We start from the raw sequence: 19,501 nt of genomic DNA, 5'->3' as shown, positions 1-19,501 counted from the left end.
CTGTCTCTCCTCCTCCTCTCTCTCTCTGTCTCTCCTCCTCCCTCTCTCTCTCTGTCTCTCCTCCTCCTCCCTCTCGCTCTCTCTGTCTCTCCTCCTCCTCCCTCTCTCGCTCTCTGTCTCTCCTCCTCCTCCCTCTTGCTCTTCTCCTCCTCCTCCCTCTTGCTCTCTGTCTCTCTTGACATCTGCTCGTCTCCTGCCTCTCTCTCTCTCTGTCGCTCCTCCTCTCTGCTCTTCTCCTCCTCTCTCTCTCTCTCTCTCTCCCCCCCCCCCTCCTCTCCCTCTCTCTCTCTTCTATTTCTCCCCTCCTCTCTCTCTCTCTCTCTCTCTCTCTCTGTCTCTCTCCCCTCTACTGTCTGCCTTCCTCTCCCTCTCTGTCTTCTCCTTTCCTCTGCCTCTTTCTCCTCTCTCTCTCTCCCCACTCTCTCGTCCTCCTCCTCTCTCTCCCCTCCTCCCTCTCCTCCTCTCTCTCTCTCTCTCTCTCTGTCTCTCCTCTCTCTCTCTTCTCTCGTCTGTCTCTCATCTCTCTCCTCTCTCTGCTCTCTCGTCTCCTTTTCCGTCCCTCCCTCTCTGCTCTCCTCCTCTTCCTCCTCCGAATCCACGCAACCTGCAATTAATTACGTTCTTCACCCAGATAAGCACCTAAATATAACAAGTCTGTGAAAACACCACTAGCTGTCTGATGCTACTAATTATAAATCACGATAGAGAATAGTCACGAACTTCTATAGACTTCTAGAAACAACACTGTTAGAAACAAGTCCGCCTGAAACATACACTACGGAGTAATGACAATTCATTTTAATCTAAACTACAGCAATGATCCACAATTTTTATTACATCAGATATTCCGATTACGGGCACGGTGTGGCTGAACTTTGCGTTTAATGAGAGCCATTCGCTTTTTTACAATCTCGGACAAAACCCACTTTCCCTTTGGTGCCGAAGTAATCTGTAAACACGTGTAGTGTCGAGTAAAACCAGCTGAAGTTTACAGTTCTTGGATTGTCACAACCAATCATTCTTCCGGACTGAGGACTCCACTTGCAACAGTAACACAAGGTTGCTTATCATCACTGGCGTAATGGCGGTTAACATCGGGAGGGAATCACAAGGGCCAGTGATGTCATTGATGTGAGTTGTGCGTGCTGCGCGGGTGTGCGTGGTGCGTGCATGTTGCCGTGTTGTGTGGTGAGGACAGGCCTCGATTCCGCCTTGTTTACAGGCATACTTGCTTCGCAACATGAGCGGCCGCGCCTCGAGCACTTGGTAAAAAAACGGGATGCTGACTGCACAGGGGTCTATAGAGTTAGGGTAGTTTAGTTAGGCGTTTAGGATTAGAGTTCAGGCCTACCCTGGCCGACCCGGTTCAAGGTATACGCGAAGAGACGCTTCTCTATCCTGATAGGATATCCTGCGCGTCCGGACCCCCCCCCCTCCGGCTCAGGGGGCTGCTCTCGCGCAGGAAAACGCATCCTGAGGGGGTCCTAATTTTAAAACAAGAAACTGGGGAGAATAATCCTCCCCAGGACCCCCTTCGCAGTCCTCCTTGTTTTCGCCCCCCCCTCCTATTGACAAATACCCTGGCGTCCCGACCCTGCTCCCAAATGATTATACAGGTACTTACGCGTTCCTTTTTTCAGGAAATTGCAATCGAAGAGTGTTACTTTCAGAACAAAATCCCGAAACCCCCCCACCTTAAACAGGAGAGGGAACAGCCCTGAGGAGAGAAAATCGTGATATTCCTCATGATAGAAGATGTCCAAAATTGAGTCGCTTGTTAGATTGCAACTTTTTCAACAATTCCCACACAATGGAAGGGTGACACCCCGCTCCAACCCCCTCCCCCCCGGGCGCTTTCGTACTCTTGAGCTCGCATGATTCGCCCACGCCTACTAAGAATTCTTTCTTCTGGATCCGCCACTGGTTGTGTATGTGTGGCGGGGGTTGCCGTATTAAAACCTCTGGGATCCACAAGAAAAAAGAATACTACCCTAGAATCTCATCAAAATTGCCACTGATATAACTATCAATTTTTTTTCAATTCCCTCAAAAACGGCCAGCTTCTTGAAGGTTCTTAATTGCGTAAATCCAAGAGCTTACGGGGGGCGCCGCCCCCTGGAGCCCGGGCAAGGGCTCTGCCCCCTGCACCCTGACAGGGACCCTAGGGCGGGCCCCTGGTCCCCACCTATTAAGGGCTTTGCGCCAAGGCCGCTCGCGCTGGCGCCTACTCGCGCCACACTCTTCGATCATACAATTGTCATGGAAGTAAACAAGCGAAATCATTCCCCCCCCACAACTGAGGACCTGTCTACCGCCACTGTATATCTATATATACACACTATATATTATAATAATACACACTATATATATACTATATATAGTATATACTAATACAACTATATACACACACCTAGGGGCGGGCTACCGAAAGGCACTTGAAAAGACTCTGAAAACTCAAGGAAAGATACGGGAAATCAGTAAAAAACATAATGGGTCTAATTTCTATTACGGTAAAATCGTGACGGTAAATACATATAAAAACGCATGGTATTTTAGGTTAAAAATCGCCTATAGTTACACTTATAGAACATCCAAGAGATTGGCGCTAGTAGCAGGGTAAACATTAGGCTCCAAAACATGTGTGTGTTTTACTTGAATTGTCAGATGAATATGACGCACTCCGTTCGACTTCCGACAGCGACGTGAAAATGCAGAAAATTTTCCTGTTCGATGTCAGAAATAGCATCGGCCGGGATTCATTATGTTACGAAAAGTAAAACAGGCCTGGGGAAAGGAAGCCGGTCACGTAGGAGTGAGTGCACCCAATTTCATGCCCACATCAACGGAAAAGAAGGCCGGGCTTATATGCTGATACGGAGATGCGAAAAGTGCGAAACAAGTAGGTACGGTAGGCGTGGCGCTAAAGACAGCGTGTTATTATACGTTTTTGTGCCAACTCTGATCGTAGGAAAACCGTTCTAGGACCTAGCAGAGATGCCCTAGTTCTTGACCGAATCGGCATTCCGTACCGTCAATGGGACCCGCACCTTTGGAAATTTATAACGGAAGAGGTGGCGGCGCTACGCTGTGATTTGAAACACAAGTGTCAATCCTCGGCGGCGCCTGCCGGCATCGGATGGCCCGCATCACGTCGATGCGCGATGAGCGTAGTGGTGGTGGTGGGGGGGGGGGGTACGGGGGGAGGAAGGGCAGGTGGGAAGGGCGCATCGATCTACGAGAAAAAAGCAGTTCAGTCCTTTGTTGAAGTCAACAAATCCATGTTGAACCCTCCCTTTGAGGGTCAAAGGTTATCAGACACTTACTCTTCGCACGTCAGTGGAAAGTACATTTCATCCTCCTTTCAATAAAGTAATAAAAATGGTAGGTCAGCACTGAAACCAAAAACTTTTTCACTGTGTCCGTTAGACCAGCTCATATGATCTATATGTCCTCCAGGGTACTGCCGGAACGTACCCTGGGTACGGTCCGGTATACCGGAACGTATCCTGGTAACTATCTAGCTGATATGGTTTGGGTTAGGGTTAGGGTTAGGGTTAGGGGTAGAGTTAGGGTTAGGGAGTAGGCGTAGGCTCGTTCGTGGAGTAGGCGAGGTACGGTTCGGCATATTAGATAGTAGTATTTAGTACCAGGGTACGTTCCGGTATTCCGGACCGTACCCAGGGTACGTTCCGGCAGTACTCTGGGGGACATAGACCTTATCAGCGTTAGACCATGTCATCAGGAAATGTCTGATATCTCACCTTTCCCCCACTGCTCTTTGACCTGTGACCTACAATTTCGCGCTGCTGATGGGTTTCCTCGCCATCACACTATACACCGAATATTAAGAGCATAGTTCGAGCCGTTGAGAATTGGGCCGCAATTCAGTATTTCCTCCTACACCTTAAGTTAAGGAGGAAATATTCCCCCTCCATTGACGCACCTTGACCTTTGACCCTTGATCCCCCAAATTTGACATCCCGACTCCTTTTCACGATCCTACCCGACGTCCTGAATATCAAGACCGTACGTCGAGCGGTTAAGATTTGTGCCCAACTGTTGAGTGACGGACGGACGAACGGACGGACACACGGACAATCATGCGATTCTACAAGCTTCATCTCACTTCGTCAGCTGAGCTAAAAATGCTTATTCTTCTTCTAGCATTTCATTCACATTTTTACGTCATTAATTATTATTATTAGCTATCATATTATTATATTATAGCAGTGGCGTAGACAGGCCTTCAGTTGTGGGGGGGGGGGATGATTTTGCTGTTACTTCCATCGCAATGTATATGAATAGTGTGCGCGATGAGCGCACACCGCGAGCGCCTTGGCGAAAGCCGTAATGGGTGGGTCCAGGGCGCCCGCGCTGGGCCCCTAGCAGGACATAGCCCTTGCGCCGGGTCCAGGGGCGGAGCCCCGGAAGCTCTTGGATTCTTAGCAATTAAAACCTTCAAGATGGCCGTTTTTGAGGAAATTGAAAAAAAAATTGATATTGTAAGTGCATTTTGCGAATTCTAAGGTAATTTTTTCTCTTTGGATCTCAGAGGTTTAATAACACGCCACCCCCCTCACCACACACACAGACAGTGGCGGATCCAGAAGAAAATTCTAGGGGAGGGGGGGCGAATCATGCGAGCTCAAGGGCACGAAGCGCCCGGGGGTGGGGGTGTTGAAGGGGGTGTCCCCCTCCCACTGTGTGGAATTGTTAAAAAGTTGCAATCTAAAAGCTATCAATTTTGGACATCTTTATCATAGAATATCAGGATTTTTCCTCCTTCAGGGCGTGTCCCCCTCCTGTTTAGGGGGGGGGGGGGTCCGGGGATTTTGTTGAAAGTAACACCTCTTCGATGCAATTTCCTGCACTATGAGGCAGCACTATTAAACAATCTTCATCACAATAACATCACTGTTGAGTTGAGTATTTTTACCTTTGGGGACACCAAAGACTAAAATACTTACTACCAAATCTGTGCTATGTAGGCCTACATGTCCTCACTGGGGTTACCAGTGCAGACTTACCTAGGCTAAAATACCTTTGCCCTGAAAATTCTAGGGGGGGGGGCGACCGCCCCGTGCTACCGACCCCCCGTTGACAACTACAGCACTGGAATCATCTCCCCCTGAAATTTTGATAAAACGTATATTTTACTGAGAACGTTAAAACTGCAAAAAAATATGAGAAAAACAACCAGATTTGAACCAAAAAGTGCATATTTTCACCCCTTATACAAAATCGGAAATATACCTCTGGTCGGTTCTCAACGCCCCCCCCCCCCAAAGTGAGATGAAATTGAATTTTCCCATTCAATCCCCGTGAAAATTCAATATCCCAACTCTCAATAGGTCTATTCTAATTTTGAATAAAGCAAGGATTTAACTTTTGTGAGCAGTGATAAGATTGGGGATTTAAACAAAATCGTATCTGGGAAATGCGTCCAAAATTAACCGTCTGAGTGTCAGTAAAATAATGTCATTCGTGGAACGAGTTATAGCCATTTTACAGTAGATGTATGTCACGTTCCATTTCTGAAATGATACATTAGGAGAGTATGAATAGCGATGACGGATTTGTAGATAAATATCCAGTATTTATTGTCTGTAAAATATTAAATTTTTCTCCATTTTCTTCATGAAAGTAGGGGGGAGGATGAAAACCACCCCACCTCAATAAGTGTGGGAGGATATACCCACATCCCCCCGCTATCTACGTCCCTGTCAGATGAACTCAAATTTGACTTTTGATATGCATACAAATATTTATAATCATAATCTTTGTTAGCAGTACTCTACAGGTGCCGTGGAACGATTTTTGAAGTGGGGGTGCTCAATTTGTTACGCTCGACAGTGGCCAATGCAGGTTTTCGAGGAGGGTGGTAAGAAACAGGCGGGGGTATGCGGGTCCTCCCCCAGAAAATTTTGAAGCCCCCATTTTCCTCCTGAAAGTAGGGGGAATGATTGTACACGCCATCCCCCCACCACGTCAACAAGTGGGGGGATGCATCCCCCATGCCCCCGCTATCTACGCTCCTGTATTATAGGAAGTGTCTAAACAACCGGATCCGGCTCCACACATCAGTAATCTAAAGAACCGGATATCGGCTCTGATTGGCTAATTTTGTCTCTTATTTATTTTATTTTTTATTATTTTTGGCTAATTTTGTTTTATTTTAGAATTAGTGATAGAGTTAGGGTTAGGGTTAGGGTTAGCTCTAGTAACTATAGCCCGCGTACGGTTGCCGCTGGGCTATAGGAGCAGCCATTACGAACGCTCGGTACCAACTTACTCCAGCCAGTCAGCGGGAACTATATAGTTGGCGCTGCTGCAGCGCCGCTAAAAAGGGCTGTTTGAAGTTCGCAAATTGAATGTTCGTTCACAAGAAATACCGCAAGTAGACCATTTCAACGATAGTTAGAGGTTAAATTTTAGTAGCGAATATAACTTAAAACATATATTCACTTCGGATAAGAGGCATTAATTGCCTACCACAGACGTTTTATAGCCGCGAGTAAGCGTGACTAAGTTGGTCCCGCGCATCCGTAATGGCTGGTCCTATAGACCATGCAGCGGCAACCGTACGCGGGCTATAGTTACTAGAGCTAGGTTAGGGTTAACTGATTTCTATATCCATATCTTTTATGTCGGTCTCAGTGGCTCAACGGTAGAGCTTTCGCTTCGTGATCGTAATGTACCGTATTCGAACGCCATAAAGTGTTTTTATGTTCCTCTGCTTTCTATATTTCTTTGTATTTTATTTGTTTCTCCATTTATTTGTTCTGTAACTTTTGTTTATGCTCTGAACTAAATATATTTCTTTGTTTTGCATTAAAAATTGTCCCATTATAATTTGTCCTGTTATGTTCGGAAACTGACCAGTCAGTCAGCCGGTTGTTTAGTTTTCAGGACTCGGTCCGGTCGTTTTACGTTTAGACACTGCCTATAACTTATGCTCGCAGGGTCTATGTCTCCCTGACCTTTGTTTGACCTGGCTCGTTTAGCTATTTCTGACTAACCCTAACCCTAACCCTAAACATAACCCTATATATATTATATATTAGTCAGAAATAGCTAAACGAGCCAGGTCAAATAGAGGTAAGGGAGACATAGACCTTTTCTGCATAACTTATAGGCCTAAGGCTATATCATTATGATAATGACAATTTATCGTTTGCTCTATAACCACTCACTGGTCGCTACAGGAGTGTTTCATGTTGATAAACATTGACGTCATATGCGCACATGCGCAGTTTAACGGTTGGCAGCAAGCAGATGCGTGATATTGTTCGATACAAGCACACGCACGCACGTCTACGTGCACATGCATGCACGCACGCACGCACGTTTACCTGCACATACACGCACGTACGCACGCACGCACGCACACATGCACACACGTGTACCTGCACACACGTGTACCTGCAGCAGCGCACACACGTCACGCCGAACGCCCGCCACTGCAGCACGCAGCGCACGCAGCACGCCACGCACGCAGACGGATCGCACTGTTACGTGCACACATCACGGACGCACGCAACAGCCACGCACCGGTAGTTCACAACCACGCACCGGCACGCACGCACGTGTACGACCACGCCACGCACGTAGCACGCCGAGTGCACGCACGCGACGTGTACGTGCTCGACGCACGGGCACGACACTCAATCGCAGCACGTGTACGTGCATACGCATGCACGCACGCACGCACGCACGAACGTGTACTGTGGCACACGCGCGCACACACGCACGCACGTGTACCGTGCACACTGCACGCACGTGTACGTGCCACACCTTCACGCACTGTGTTACGTCACACTCACGCAGGCACGCTTGCCGACGCCCGTGTACGTCATACGCACGCATTCACGCACGTGTATTAACAAACTCACACACGCAGCACGCACGGCACTGCCACTGCACGCACCCACGTGTACGTGCACATTCACGGCACGCACGCAACGTGTACGTGCCACATTCACGCACGCGCACGAACCTTATGCGCGCACGTTTAGTGCCACACGCACGCCCACGCAACGCATGCAAACGCACAGTTACGTGCATATACAGGTACGACGCGCGCACGTGTACATCCAAACGCACGCACGCGCGAATGCACACACGTATACCTGCACACGCACGTACGTACGCACGCACGCATGCACGCAGGTGTACGTGCACATGCACGCACGCACGTAATATGGTGCATACGCACGCTCGCACGCACGTGTTACGTGCAACACGCACTCACGTGTGCCTGCACACACACGCACCACGCAGCACGGTACGTGAACACGCACGCACTCACACACGCACGCAGGCACGCACGTGTACGTTCACACGCACGCACGCACGCGTACGTTACACGCACGCACGCACGCACGCATGTACGCACGTGTAAGTGCACACGCACGCACGAACGCACGTGTACGTACACATCGCACGCACGCATGCACGCACGTGTACGTGCGCACGCCGTACGTCTATCATGAACACGCACGCACGCACGCATGCACGCATTGTGTACGTGCATATGCAGGTAACCACGTGCGCGCACGTGTGCATCCAAACGCACGCACGCGCGCATGCACACACGCGCCATGCACACACGTGCACACTGCACGCACAACGCACACGACGACCCCAGCGCATGCATGCACGCACGTTTACATACACACGCACGTTTACATACACACGCACGCACGCATGCATGCACGCACGGTGTACGTGCAACACGCACGCCACCACGCCACGAACGTCTACGTGCACATGCATGCACGTACGCACGTGTACCTGTACACATACGCCACGTCGTACGCACAACGGCACTCATGCATACACGTGGCACCTGGGACACACACGCACGCACACATCACGGCATGCCGCATGCCGCACGTGTACGTAACACCGAACGCACACACGCACGCATGCACGCACGTGTACGTGCACACGCACGCACGCACGTGTACGTGCACAACGAACGTACGAACGTGTACGTGCACACGCACGCACGCACACGCACGCACGTGTACGTGCACACGAACGTACGAAACGAGTACGTGCACACGCACGCACGCATGCACGCACGTGTACGTGCACACGCACGTACGCACGTGTACTCACACGCACTGCACGCAACACACCACGCATGCAGCACGCACGCAGCACGCACTGTACGTGCACTACATAAACAGCGCTTTCTATCAGAACATGTGGTCATTCATCTGTAAATGTCAAGCAGCACGCTTCGCTTCTGCCAACCATGACACAGATAACAAATACACGTGACCTGATCTATGAACAAACTCTATACTGTGTAGCAAACCTCCCGTTTTCACAGACGACTTCTAAGGGAGGTCATATTTGAATAATTGAGGTTCTAAGTGATAATATTCTACGAATGAAATTTTATTTTAGTCTATTTCTATGAGCGCTAGGCTCAGGCCTACCTAGCCACAGGCACTTGAAGCGTTTCAATAAAATATAATTGCTAAATAAATACGAAATCTATTTACTACCAAAGTCTAATGTTTCTATACTCTCTTTCACTATTATGGCGACAGTTTCCTGTAAATTCCGTCCAAATCTCTATGACTATGTGCAACCAACGCTACGGCCGCCATTCCTCACGCGGCTGCAACAGTGCACACTGACACTCTATAAGGTCTAACCATTTATTTTTTATTCACTGTTTGGGTTGCGAGTCCACTCCAGTGAAAGAACGTCGTGAAGTGCAGTTCCTTCTGCGCAAGGACCGACAGTTCTTTAACAGACGTAGTTATGGCGGAATGGCACGACAGTACTGAACCCGCAAACAGACTCCATTCGAGCATTGACTCATCGCCCGTCCAGCTCAAATGCGGTCTGGCGTCCTAAAACTCACATTACTTTACGCACAGGGAAGAAAGAGAATAGTGGCAGAGTCTCACTGAGCGACTGGACCCACTTGAGTGGGACTATAATGCGAATGCACATTCAGAGACGAAGCAAAGAGAAGAAGAAGAATGAAGTACGGGAACGAAACGAAGTAGTGGAAAAGTTACGCGCGTAATATCTGCGCGCGTGCGACGTGAGCATAGATTATATAAACACAGGCGGAGAGATATACAGACATTAGATAGAGACTAATATAGTATATTATTCTATGGGGAGAGTCACTGGTCTGAGACAGGATGGGCGTGGTTATGTAATATAGATATCCGGTAGAGCTAGCGATCGCCCTTGTCGCCATCTTGAAAATAATTATTGTCCTGCAATCTCGTCGATTCTCGGATTAATAATTTAGACATCATTAATAATTGAAGAGAAAAAATGCAGTCAGTAAATTGAAATCTACTGAACGCCTAGCCGCACAATTAACATATAATAGCATGTATATATATTTTTTACGACGACGATTTTAGCACAACACGACGCACACACGCAAGCATGCCCACACACGCACACGCACGCACACACACACGCGCGCGCACGCACACACATACACGCACGCACGCACGCGCACACGCACGCACGCGCACACGCATGCACGCACACACACACGCGCGCGCACACACGCACACGCAGCAGCAGGACACATACACACACCACCGCGCGCGACGCACACACACACATACACACAGCACGCATGCACACGAACACACATATTATATATATATATATATATATAGGCCTATAGCTTATGTCAGACTTTCCGCTATATATGGTAATGGCAGCAGTGATTACGTAGCGTGAGTATTCGCTTGCTTTGTTATGTTTGATTTTGAGTTACATATACACTTCTAGTGCATACCTATGAACACTCCACGCAGGAAATGTTTATTTTCATTAAAGAGGAAATGTTATGATATATGACCGCCTCATGTCGCGTCGAGAACAACGTATGTGTCGCGTGGTATGCATGCATGGTGTGGAAGCATTCCAGTTAGGTGGATATGTTTCCATGAATCTGACTGATCGCGTGACGTCAGTGTGCCGTCAGTGTGCGTTGACTACAGTAAAAACCCGCGTATAAGAACATAGATTTTTCCAAGTTAGCCTCAATATGTTCTTATGTAAATGGTGCTTACTGAAAAATTAGGCTCAAAAGATTCTTAAATAAGTTCTTATTTGTTTCTACTTTTAATGAATATGTATAAGCTTATACTTGATTCAAATTGTGTTAAAATTTTCTTACAAGGACTGCAATTTTTGCTAATTAATACCCATGATGGGCTACAGTGTAAGTTTTTCAGTGCTTACCATACTGTATGATACAGTATGTATCCTGGTATGTATCCAAGGAAACAAAACAATATGCAAACAAATTCGTGCCAAAATAAGGTGCGTAAAAAAGGTGCTGGCACATTCATCGGTATTGTTGAGCTCGTCTTTTTTATTTTACCTGTGTTTCTTTTTAAGTCTTCATCTGCATGGAAAATTAAGAACCTACTTTAAAATCTTAGCCTAAAACAGGTTCTTATGTAAAGGGGTCTAAATGGGGAATTTTAGCCTAACAGGTTCTTAAAATCTGTTCTTATACGCGGGTTTTTACTGTATGCACATGTTTAAGCATCAAACATAACAGGCTTATTCCCTATACGTCTAACTAGTGCGTAGTGTACCTTTAGTCTATGGTTGGACTGCATATACAGTCTATAGTATATATATATATATATATACACCCTATTAATGGGTAGGCCTACATTATGACAAGTGAATCGTCTAAACAGTGGGTCATTAATGATTATATTTTTTGGTGGTGTGTGGTAGCAGGAGCACATCATGCATCACGTATATGTGATTCTGGTGGTAATAAGTACTTTCTGAATTGCATGCATTTCATGGTAAAATAGTTATGTTTTATTTATCTTTTTTATTTAGAACCCAACTAAGCCTTTAGAGTTTTTTTACAGAGCAAAATGATTTGCAAACTTTTAACATTTGTACTCGTGGTTATTAAATCGCGCCAATTCACCAAGGCATCATACTGATAATCTACACATTTCTATATAAACTGAATAGTGTTACTACATATACTCGAGTTTACATTGCAATGAAATACGTCTGCCAACACGAACAACAATTAGAACATAGATCTACCAAGTATTGATAATATCTTCTAGGTTATCGCCTCTCCGATCCTACATGGGCTTCCTCAGTTAACACGCTTATGTAACACCCCCGTCAGACCGGGGTGGCGTCCTTCCTGCGCTGCTACGGCGACGGAAAATAGGCCCAGAGCGCGTCAAGGTCGCCATAAGCGTCGTATAAGCGTGGTGGAAACGCCAGATATCGTGCTGTGATCGCCAATGATCGCCGAGTCACGGCATTTGTTTTTAGCATGTGTAACACAAACGCCAAGGTTCGGCGATCTGACCTGGAACGCGGTGAGAACGCGGTGGGGTCGCGAAAGTCGTGAGACAAGCGTCGTAATATCTCCATGAACGTAGTACACGCGCAGTACACGCGTGGCAGAGACGCTGCGAAAATGGTAACATTTGCAACGGCGACTTCATGGATCTGTCTCATCCGATCTGCCGATCTGTTTTATGCCGATCTGTGTCGGCCACGGCCACGGCCTCGGCCTATGGTAGCTTGTTTCTTCGACATCGTGTTTCTACTCAACAAACGCACAACTATATACAGTTAAAATTTCCGAAAATCTGACCAGCTTATATAGTCGCCGTGAGAACGTGGTAGAAACGCCGTGAGGTCGCCGTGCAGTCGCGATACACGTAGAGGACGCGTGGTAAGAACCCCATGAGCGTGGTGAGAGCGCAGCGGAGACGCCGGTGATCGCCGTTGCCAAGCCCCTAGATCTCAATAGAAACGCCATACGCGCGGGAGGTCGTGGCGGGCGCGTCATGAGAACGCGGTATGATCGCACAGGTCGCGGCTTTTTTTCAATTTTGTAATTTGTTGGGACTTTTTCTCGCGTTGTGTTCACGTTTGCCCGCGACCATGTTCCCCCTTCTTTTACACCTCTTGACCTTTGACCTTTGCCCCAACCTTCGACACCCCAACTTGTTTTCGGATTACTACCCCCCTACGTCCCGAATATCGTGACCGTACGTCGAGCGGTTAAGATTTGTGCCCACCTGTTGACGGACGGACGACCGGACGCACGCTCATGCGATTCTACAAGCTGCATAAAGATATCTACAGAGCTAAAAAGATATCTGCGTTGACTATGCACATGTTTGAGCATCAAACATGACAGGCTTATTCCCTATAAGTCTAGGGCGTAGTGTCCCTTCAGTCTATGGTTGGACTGCGTATACAGTCTATAGTATATATATATATACCCTATTAATGGTTACATTATGTCAAGTGGATCGTCTGAACAGTGGGTTATTAATGATTATATTTTTTGGTGGTGTGTGGTAGCAGGAGCACATCAAATATGTGATTCTGGTGGTAATAAGTATTTTCCGAATTGCATACATTTCATGGTAAAATAGTTATGTTTTATTTTTATTTTTTTAAATATTCAGAACCCAACTAAGCCTTTAAGAACATTTTTACAGAGCAAAATGATTTGCAAACTTTTAACATTAAATTTTGTACTCGTGGTTATTAAATCGCGCCAATTCACCAATGCATCATACCGATAATCTACACATTTCTATATAAACTGAATAGTGTTACTACATATACTCGATTTTACATTGCAATGAAACACGTCTGCCAACATGTGCAACAATTAGAACATAGATCTAATTGGGATGATATCTTCTGGGTTATCGCATCTCCGATCCTACATGGGCTTCCTCGGTTAACGCGCTTAGTATCGCCTACGTTGGTCTAGCGTGTGCCCTGACAAATTCTATGAGACTCGTAGGCAGCCTGTTCTCGTATGCAAGGCTGTGTCTGACGATAGAGCGCGCGCAGTGGCACTTCAGCGAATGATATTGCGCGCTCATTCTGCCATGTATCTCGTTGCTCGACTCCACGTTGCCGAGGCGGAAATGCTTTGAGTAAATCCGGCGCCAGAGTTTGTACGGCGTCTTTCCCCGTGCGTTCACCACGTCGACGTGTGCGCCGTGGTTGAACAGCAGCGCGTGCACTATCTGCACGCACCCCTCCCTCTCTCGCGCGTAAACATCGTCCCTCCATGCGAGCATCATCCTACAGAAGCTGTGCAGCGGGGTGTCGCCATCGATGTCACGTGTGTTAACCTGTAGAAGAACGCCGGCGGACTCGCACGTCTGTAGGAGAGCTGAAGCCGCTTGTACCACCGACTCCGCTTGTTCTGCTCGCTCAGTCATTCTGGAGATTCTCACCTCTACCTTGCTGCCTATTATAGCGAGCGGCGTTCTCTTGTTACAATCAACGAGGTTCGGGTTAGCGCCGTGTTTCAAGAGGTGAGTAATCATCTGTGTGAACGAAAGAAACCAGGATCGTTAACAACCCGATTTTAGGTTCGTTCCTTAAAGAACAAATTTCTCCGAGCATACTACATTTATTACGGTTGTCGATTACTAACTATTACTATTATTAAATTATAAACTATTAACCGATTACTATTACTGATTACCTTCATTATCTAGATAAAAATACATTGGAACATCGCAAAAATTGTCTCCGTCGTTCACAACGTACGCCCGCATTTTTCATCAGTCCCGAGTAGATTGCAGGAGTAGTGTAATGCAGTGAAACTATTTAACATATCTATTATTAACTATTAACCGATTACTATTACTGATTACCTTTACCATCTATAAGAAAATACATTCGGACATTGCTAAAATTCGGTCTCAATCATTCGCAACGTACGCCCGTAGTTTTACCTCGATATGAAGTCGATCACAGGAGTAGTGCAACGCGGTGAAACTTTTGCCGTCCACTTTTTCCGTCGCGGCGACATTGGGGTCGGCGCCGGCCTCCAGTAGCATGCACATGATGTCCAGCCGGCCAGAGACGACCGCGACGTGCAGGGAGGTCACTCCGTACGAGTTCGCGGCGTTGGCGTCGGCGCCGTGTGAGAGCAGCATCTGCACCACCGCCTCCTTGCCCTTATTCACCGCCATCATCAGCGGCATCTTTTCGCTCATATTCTGGGCGACGTTGGGGTCGGCGCCGGCCTCCAGTAACAGGCGCACGATGTCCAGCCGGTCAAAGCAAGCCGCTTGGTACAGGGTGGTCTGTCCGTATGAGTCCGCGGCGTTGGCGTCGGCGCCGTGTGAGAGCAGCATTCGCACCACCGCCTCATCGCCCTTATTCACCGCCATCATCAGCGGCATCGCTCTACTGTTCGTCTTGGCGACGTTGGGGTCGGCGCCGGCCTCCAGTAGCAGGCGCCCGATGTCCATCCGGACTAAGCAAGCCGCGTGGTACAGAGAGGTCTGTCCGTATGAGTTCGCGGCATTGGCGTCGGCGCCGTGTGAGATCAGCATCTGCACCGCCTCCTCCTCGTGCTCCATCACCACCATCATCAGCGGCGTCTTCCCGCTCTCCGTATCGGCGACGTTTGGATCTGCGCCGGCCTCCAGTAGCAGGCGCACGATGTCCAGCCAGCCAGAAAAAGCCGCGTAGTACAGGGAATTCCTTCCTTGCGAGTCCGCGGCGTTGGCGTCGGCGCCGTGTGAGAGCAGCATCCGCACCACCGCCTCCTCGCCATCCTTCACCGCCATCATCAGTGGCGTCGCCCCGTTCCTCGTCTCGGCGACGTTTGGATTGGCACCGGTCTCCAGTAGCAGGCGCACAATGTCCAGCCGGCCAAAGCAAGATGCGCGGTACAGGGTGGTCCGTCCGTACGAGTCCGCGACGTTGGGGTCGGCGCCGGCCTCCAGTAGCAGGTTCACGATGTCTAGCTGGCCAGAGCAAGCCGCGTGGTACAGGGAGGTCTCTCCTTGCGAGTCTGCGGTGTTGGCGTCGACGCCGTGCGAGAGCAGTATCCGCTCCATCATCTCCCTGTCCTCCTCCACCGCCCTCATCAGCGGCGTCTCTCCTCTATTCGTCTCGGCGACGTTGGGGTCGGCGCCGGCCTCCAGTAGCAGGCGCACGATGTGCAGTTGCCTGTAGCAAGCCGCGATGTGCAAGGAGGTCACTCCGTACGAGTCCGCGGCGTTGCCGTCGGCGCCGGCCTCCAGTAGCAGGCGCAGGATGTCCAGCCTGCCAAAGCGAGCCGCGTGGTACAGTGAGGTCTGTCCGTACGAGTCCGCGGCGTTTGGATCCGCGCCGGCCTCCAGTAGCAGGCGCATGATGTCCAGCTGGCCAGAGCAAGCCGCGTGGTACAGGGTGGTCTGTCCGTACGAGTCCGCGGCGTTGGAGTTGGCGCCGTGTGAGAGCAGCATCCGCACTGTCGCCTCATCGCCCTCCGTGACCGCTATCATCAGCGGCGTCACTCCCTTCTTCTTCTCGGCAACGTTTGGATTCGCGCCGGCCTCCAGTAGCAGGCGCATGATGTGCAGCTGGCCAGAGCAAGCCGCGTGGTACAGGGAGGTCTCTCCATACGAGTCCGCGGCGTTGGCGTCGGCGCCGGGTGAGAGCAGCATCCGCGCCACCGCTTCCTCGCCCTTACTCACCGCCTTCATCAGTGGCGTCGCTCCGCTCTCGGTATCAGCGACATTGGGGTTGGCGCCGGCCTCCAGTAGCAGGCGCACGATGTCCAGATGGCCAGAGCAGGCCGGCGACAGGACCCGCTCGTTCCCGCCGGCCACGGCTGGGTGCAGCATCGTTCCGTCGCCATGGTAACACGCGCGGAGGTCCGCTCCATTGTCTTGCAGCGCGGCTGCAACATCCGCGCTGGCTGTTTCGTAGGCGAGCATGAAAGGCGTTCGCCCGCGCTCATCTTCCTCTTGCAGGGGCGCGTCATGCAGCAGCAGCTGTTTCACAATCTCCATCTTCTCTTCCGCCCTGTCCCGCGAAAGTGCGCAGGCGACGTGGAGAGGCGTCTCCATGCGTACGTTCACGCACGATGTTTTCGCTCCACCTCGCAGAAGTTCTAACACTTTCTCAACGTTCCCACGTGAACAGGCAGCATGCAGGTCTGACATTCTTCTCCCAACTGTAGGCACGCACTGTGCGTCGTTCGGTTGCACGAGGGTCCAGTGCAGTTCACCTACCTAAAATGCACACTGATGTTCACGAAGGCATGTAGAGTTGATTGCAATGTTAATATAGTGCATGACAAATCGAAATCAGCTTTGTTCTCCACGTATTCACATTTTCGGTAATGCAGTGTCCAACAGAACGCTGAAAAAGGTTATTTTCCTAATAGCACAAAAGCTGAAGTCCAAGGCCAGGAAGCAAATCGGAAACAAATAAAGTGATTAAGCCTGGAGGATTGCCAAAGCATGGACACATCCACTTAAATATGCCTGGGGACGACCGCTTCCCAATGCTCCACCCGCTTTGCCAAGTGCAACGCGCAACTCAGTAGCTAAACCTGCGCTGAAGCGTAAAGGTGGTAAGACAAAAATTAACCAGTGCAGTCCTGAACTGTTTTGAACGGAATAGTGGAATAGGAGAAAGTTTAGAAAACAACATGGTTAAAGAACTAGCAAGAAGTGGTGTATCCATATGGAATCTAATTCCGAGATATTATTCATTTAGTGGAGGTGCTTTGATCTAACATTAAGTGAGACAGGACAGTCCAGTGGATGGGTAAAGCTAAATAGTTAAGCAGCTAATGGGTAAGCATAAAGGTGTTTAGTTGGTGTAGGGACACCAGTTCCACGTGTCAGCTAGTTACCACCTAATACTTACTTTAATTTATGTATTTAGACGCTAAAGCCTGCATGGCTAGATAACAGTCTATTGCTGCAAGTAAAAATATTAATTAAACAAGTGCCGCAGAGCGACAGCGTTCAACTGACGTGTACTGTAGCCGGGTGCGAAATTTTTTTCCCAGTTGAGCTCCGGACCACAGTCAATCAGCGCACTCCATTCACTCGACTTCCTCAAAGCAACAATGTAAAATTTATACACCCTAGCCCTAACCCGAGCCCGAACCCTAACACTAACTATAATCCAACCAGGTTTGTCTTATATACGTACCATATATTGCAAAACACTATCTGTGGTGGGTCCGGAGCTCAAGTGAGAAAAGAAATTTCGCTAGCTGGGTATTCTTCCGAGAAACTCACTGGCAACCGAAACAAGTGCGCCCCCCTGCCACCGCGTTCGCACTCAGAGCATCTACTATATAATAGTAGAAAGTGTCGTTTTCCGTATCTCCTCCGAACCCGTGCCGCGTGTGCTCACGCGAATCGAGCTGGGGCCCCTTCTGGACGTCGCGAATACATTCCGCTACGTTAGAACGCGATTTTCCATCGTAAAGTGACTTTTGGAGACAATTTTCTAAAAAGTTATGTGCCCGAAGAAACTTCGGTATTCGTCGGAAACTTTCCCGCACCAACTTTTAAGATCGCAAAATCCGCATGCGCAGTCCAAGCAGAGCACGTGAATCACCTTGTGATTGACGTGCTCTCATAAGAAACCTGCACCAAATTTTAAGATCGCCAAATCCGCATGCGCAGTCCAATTAGAGCATGTGAATCACCTGCTACCGCAACGTCCAAGATCATGGCGTCGACGAAGACGGCTTGGAGTAAATCTCGATTTTCATGCTTTTCAACCTTCATAATTTTTTCTAAACCTGACTTACTTGATTTTTGGTATTTCCTGTACATCCAGCAATTGTCAATAAACACATATCACACAGTGCCATGTCATAAAATACTACAAAATACTGTACACTTCACAAGTCCGCATCCTTAATAATTATCAACCCCTCATAGGATGAAACGATAGGACGAGGGAGCTACCGGTTTTCGTTTTACTTTCGTTCTCCCCTCCCAGGCGCCCGTCACTCCTACGCAGTCATAAACATGCTCCACACACGGCATCGCTTCGCGCCATAAACATGAAACAATCTATCGCCCGTACATCAATCGGCACAGCTGCTTGCCATGACGGACGTACATCGTACGCACTAGCGGCAGGCGCGGTACACGCTGGCTATCTGTAACACCCGCGGTTGACTTCGCTGTCAGTCTACTGTCAGGTACTGTTCAAGGTATAATTTCAATTTTTACATTCTTTCCCCCCCCCCCAATTTTCTCAACGAATTTCACGTTTCACAAAATTGACCCCTGCGACTGTCAAATCCGCCGATTTCCGCGGATCCGCGGAAAAATCTCATCCCGGAGTCAGTATGTATGCGTGTGTGTGCGTGCGCGTGCGCGTGTGCGTGTGCATGCGCGTGTGCGTGTGCGTGTGCGTGTGTGTGTGTGCGTGTGCGTGTGCGTTGTGTAAATTGGATTGTGTGTGTCGTGGATGCGCGTGTTGATTGTGGGCGTCGGCGCATGCGTATAGTTGTGTGAATGCGTGTGCGCGTGCGTGCACAGCAGTGTGTGTTGATGTGTGGTGCGTGGGTGCGCGTGTTGTGCAAATATTGACAACGGGAGGTGTAAACTTTGCCCGGCCGCCGTCCACTGACCTTTCCAGAACATACATCTTCAACTACTCAATGCATTTTGGCTTTTTTTTTAATTAATTTGACTTATTAATGATG

At 48.9% G+C, this 19,501-nt stretch overlaps 1 protein-coding gene across 1 annotated transcript in view; it reads right to left on the bottom strand.

The window, feature by feature from the left end:
- Positions 1–13,566: 13,566 nt before the first annotated feature.
- Positions 13,567–19,501, bottom strand: part of LOC106812177 (ankyrin-1-like) — a 26,686-nt gene continuing 20,751 nt past the window's right edge. The window contains exons 3-6 of the mRNA XM_014815995.1: positions 16,488–17,048; positions 15,453–16,136; positions 14,772–15,326; positions 13,567–14,357 (exon numbers count right to left, since the gene is read on the bottom strand). Of these exons, the coding sequence (XP_014671481.1) occupies positions 13,776–14,357; positions 14,772–15,326; positions 15,453–16,136; positions 16,488–16,979 (2,313 nt within the window). The 5' untranslated portion in view covers positions 16,980–17,048 and the 3' untranslated portion in view covers positions 13,567–13,775. The remainder of the gene's footprint in view (positions 14,358–14,771; positions 15,327–15,452; positions 16,137–16,487; positions 17,049–19,501) is intronic.

This window comes from Priapulus caudatus, unplaced genomic scaffold, assembly GCF_000485595.1.
Source record: "Priapulus caudatus unplaced genomic scaffold, Priapulus_caudatus-5.0.1 Scaffold616, whole genome shotgun sequence".
Classification (NCBI taxonomy): Eukaryota; Metazoa; Priapulida; class Priapulimorpha; order Priapulimorphida; family Priapulidae; genus Priapulus; species Priapulus caudatus.
Note: the sequence above shows the minus strand (reverse complement) of the source record. Positions and strands in the feature narration are given on the sequence as shown.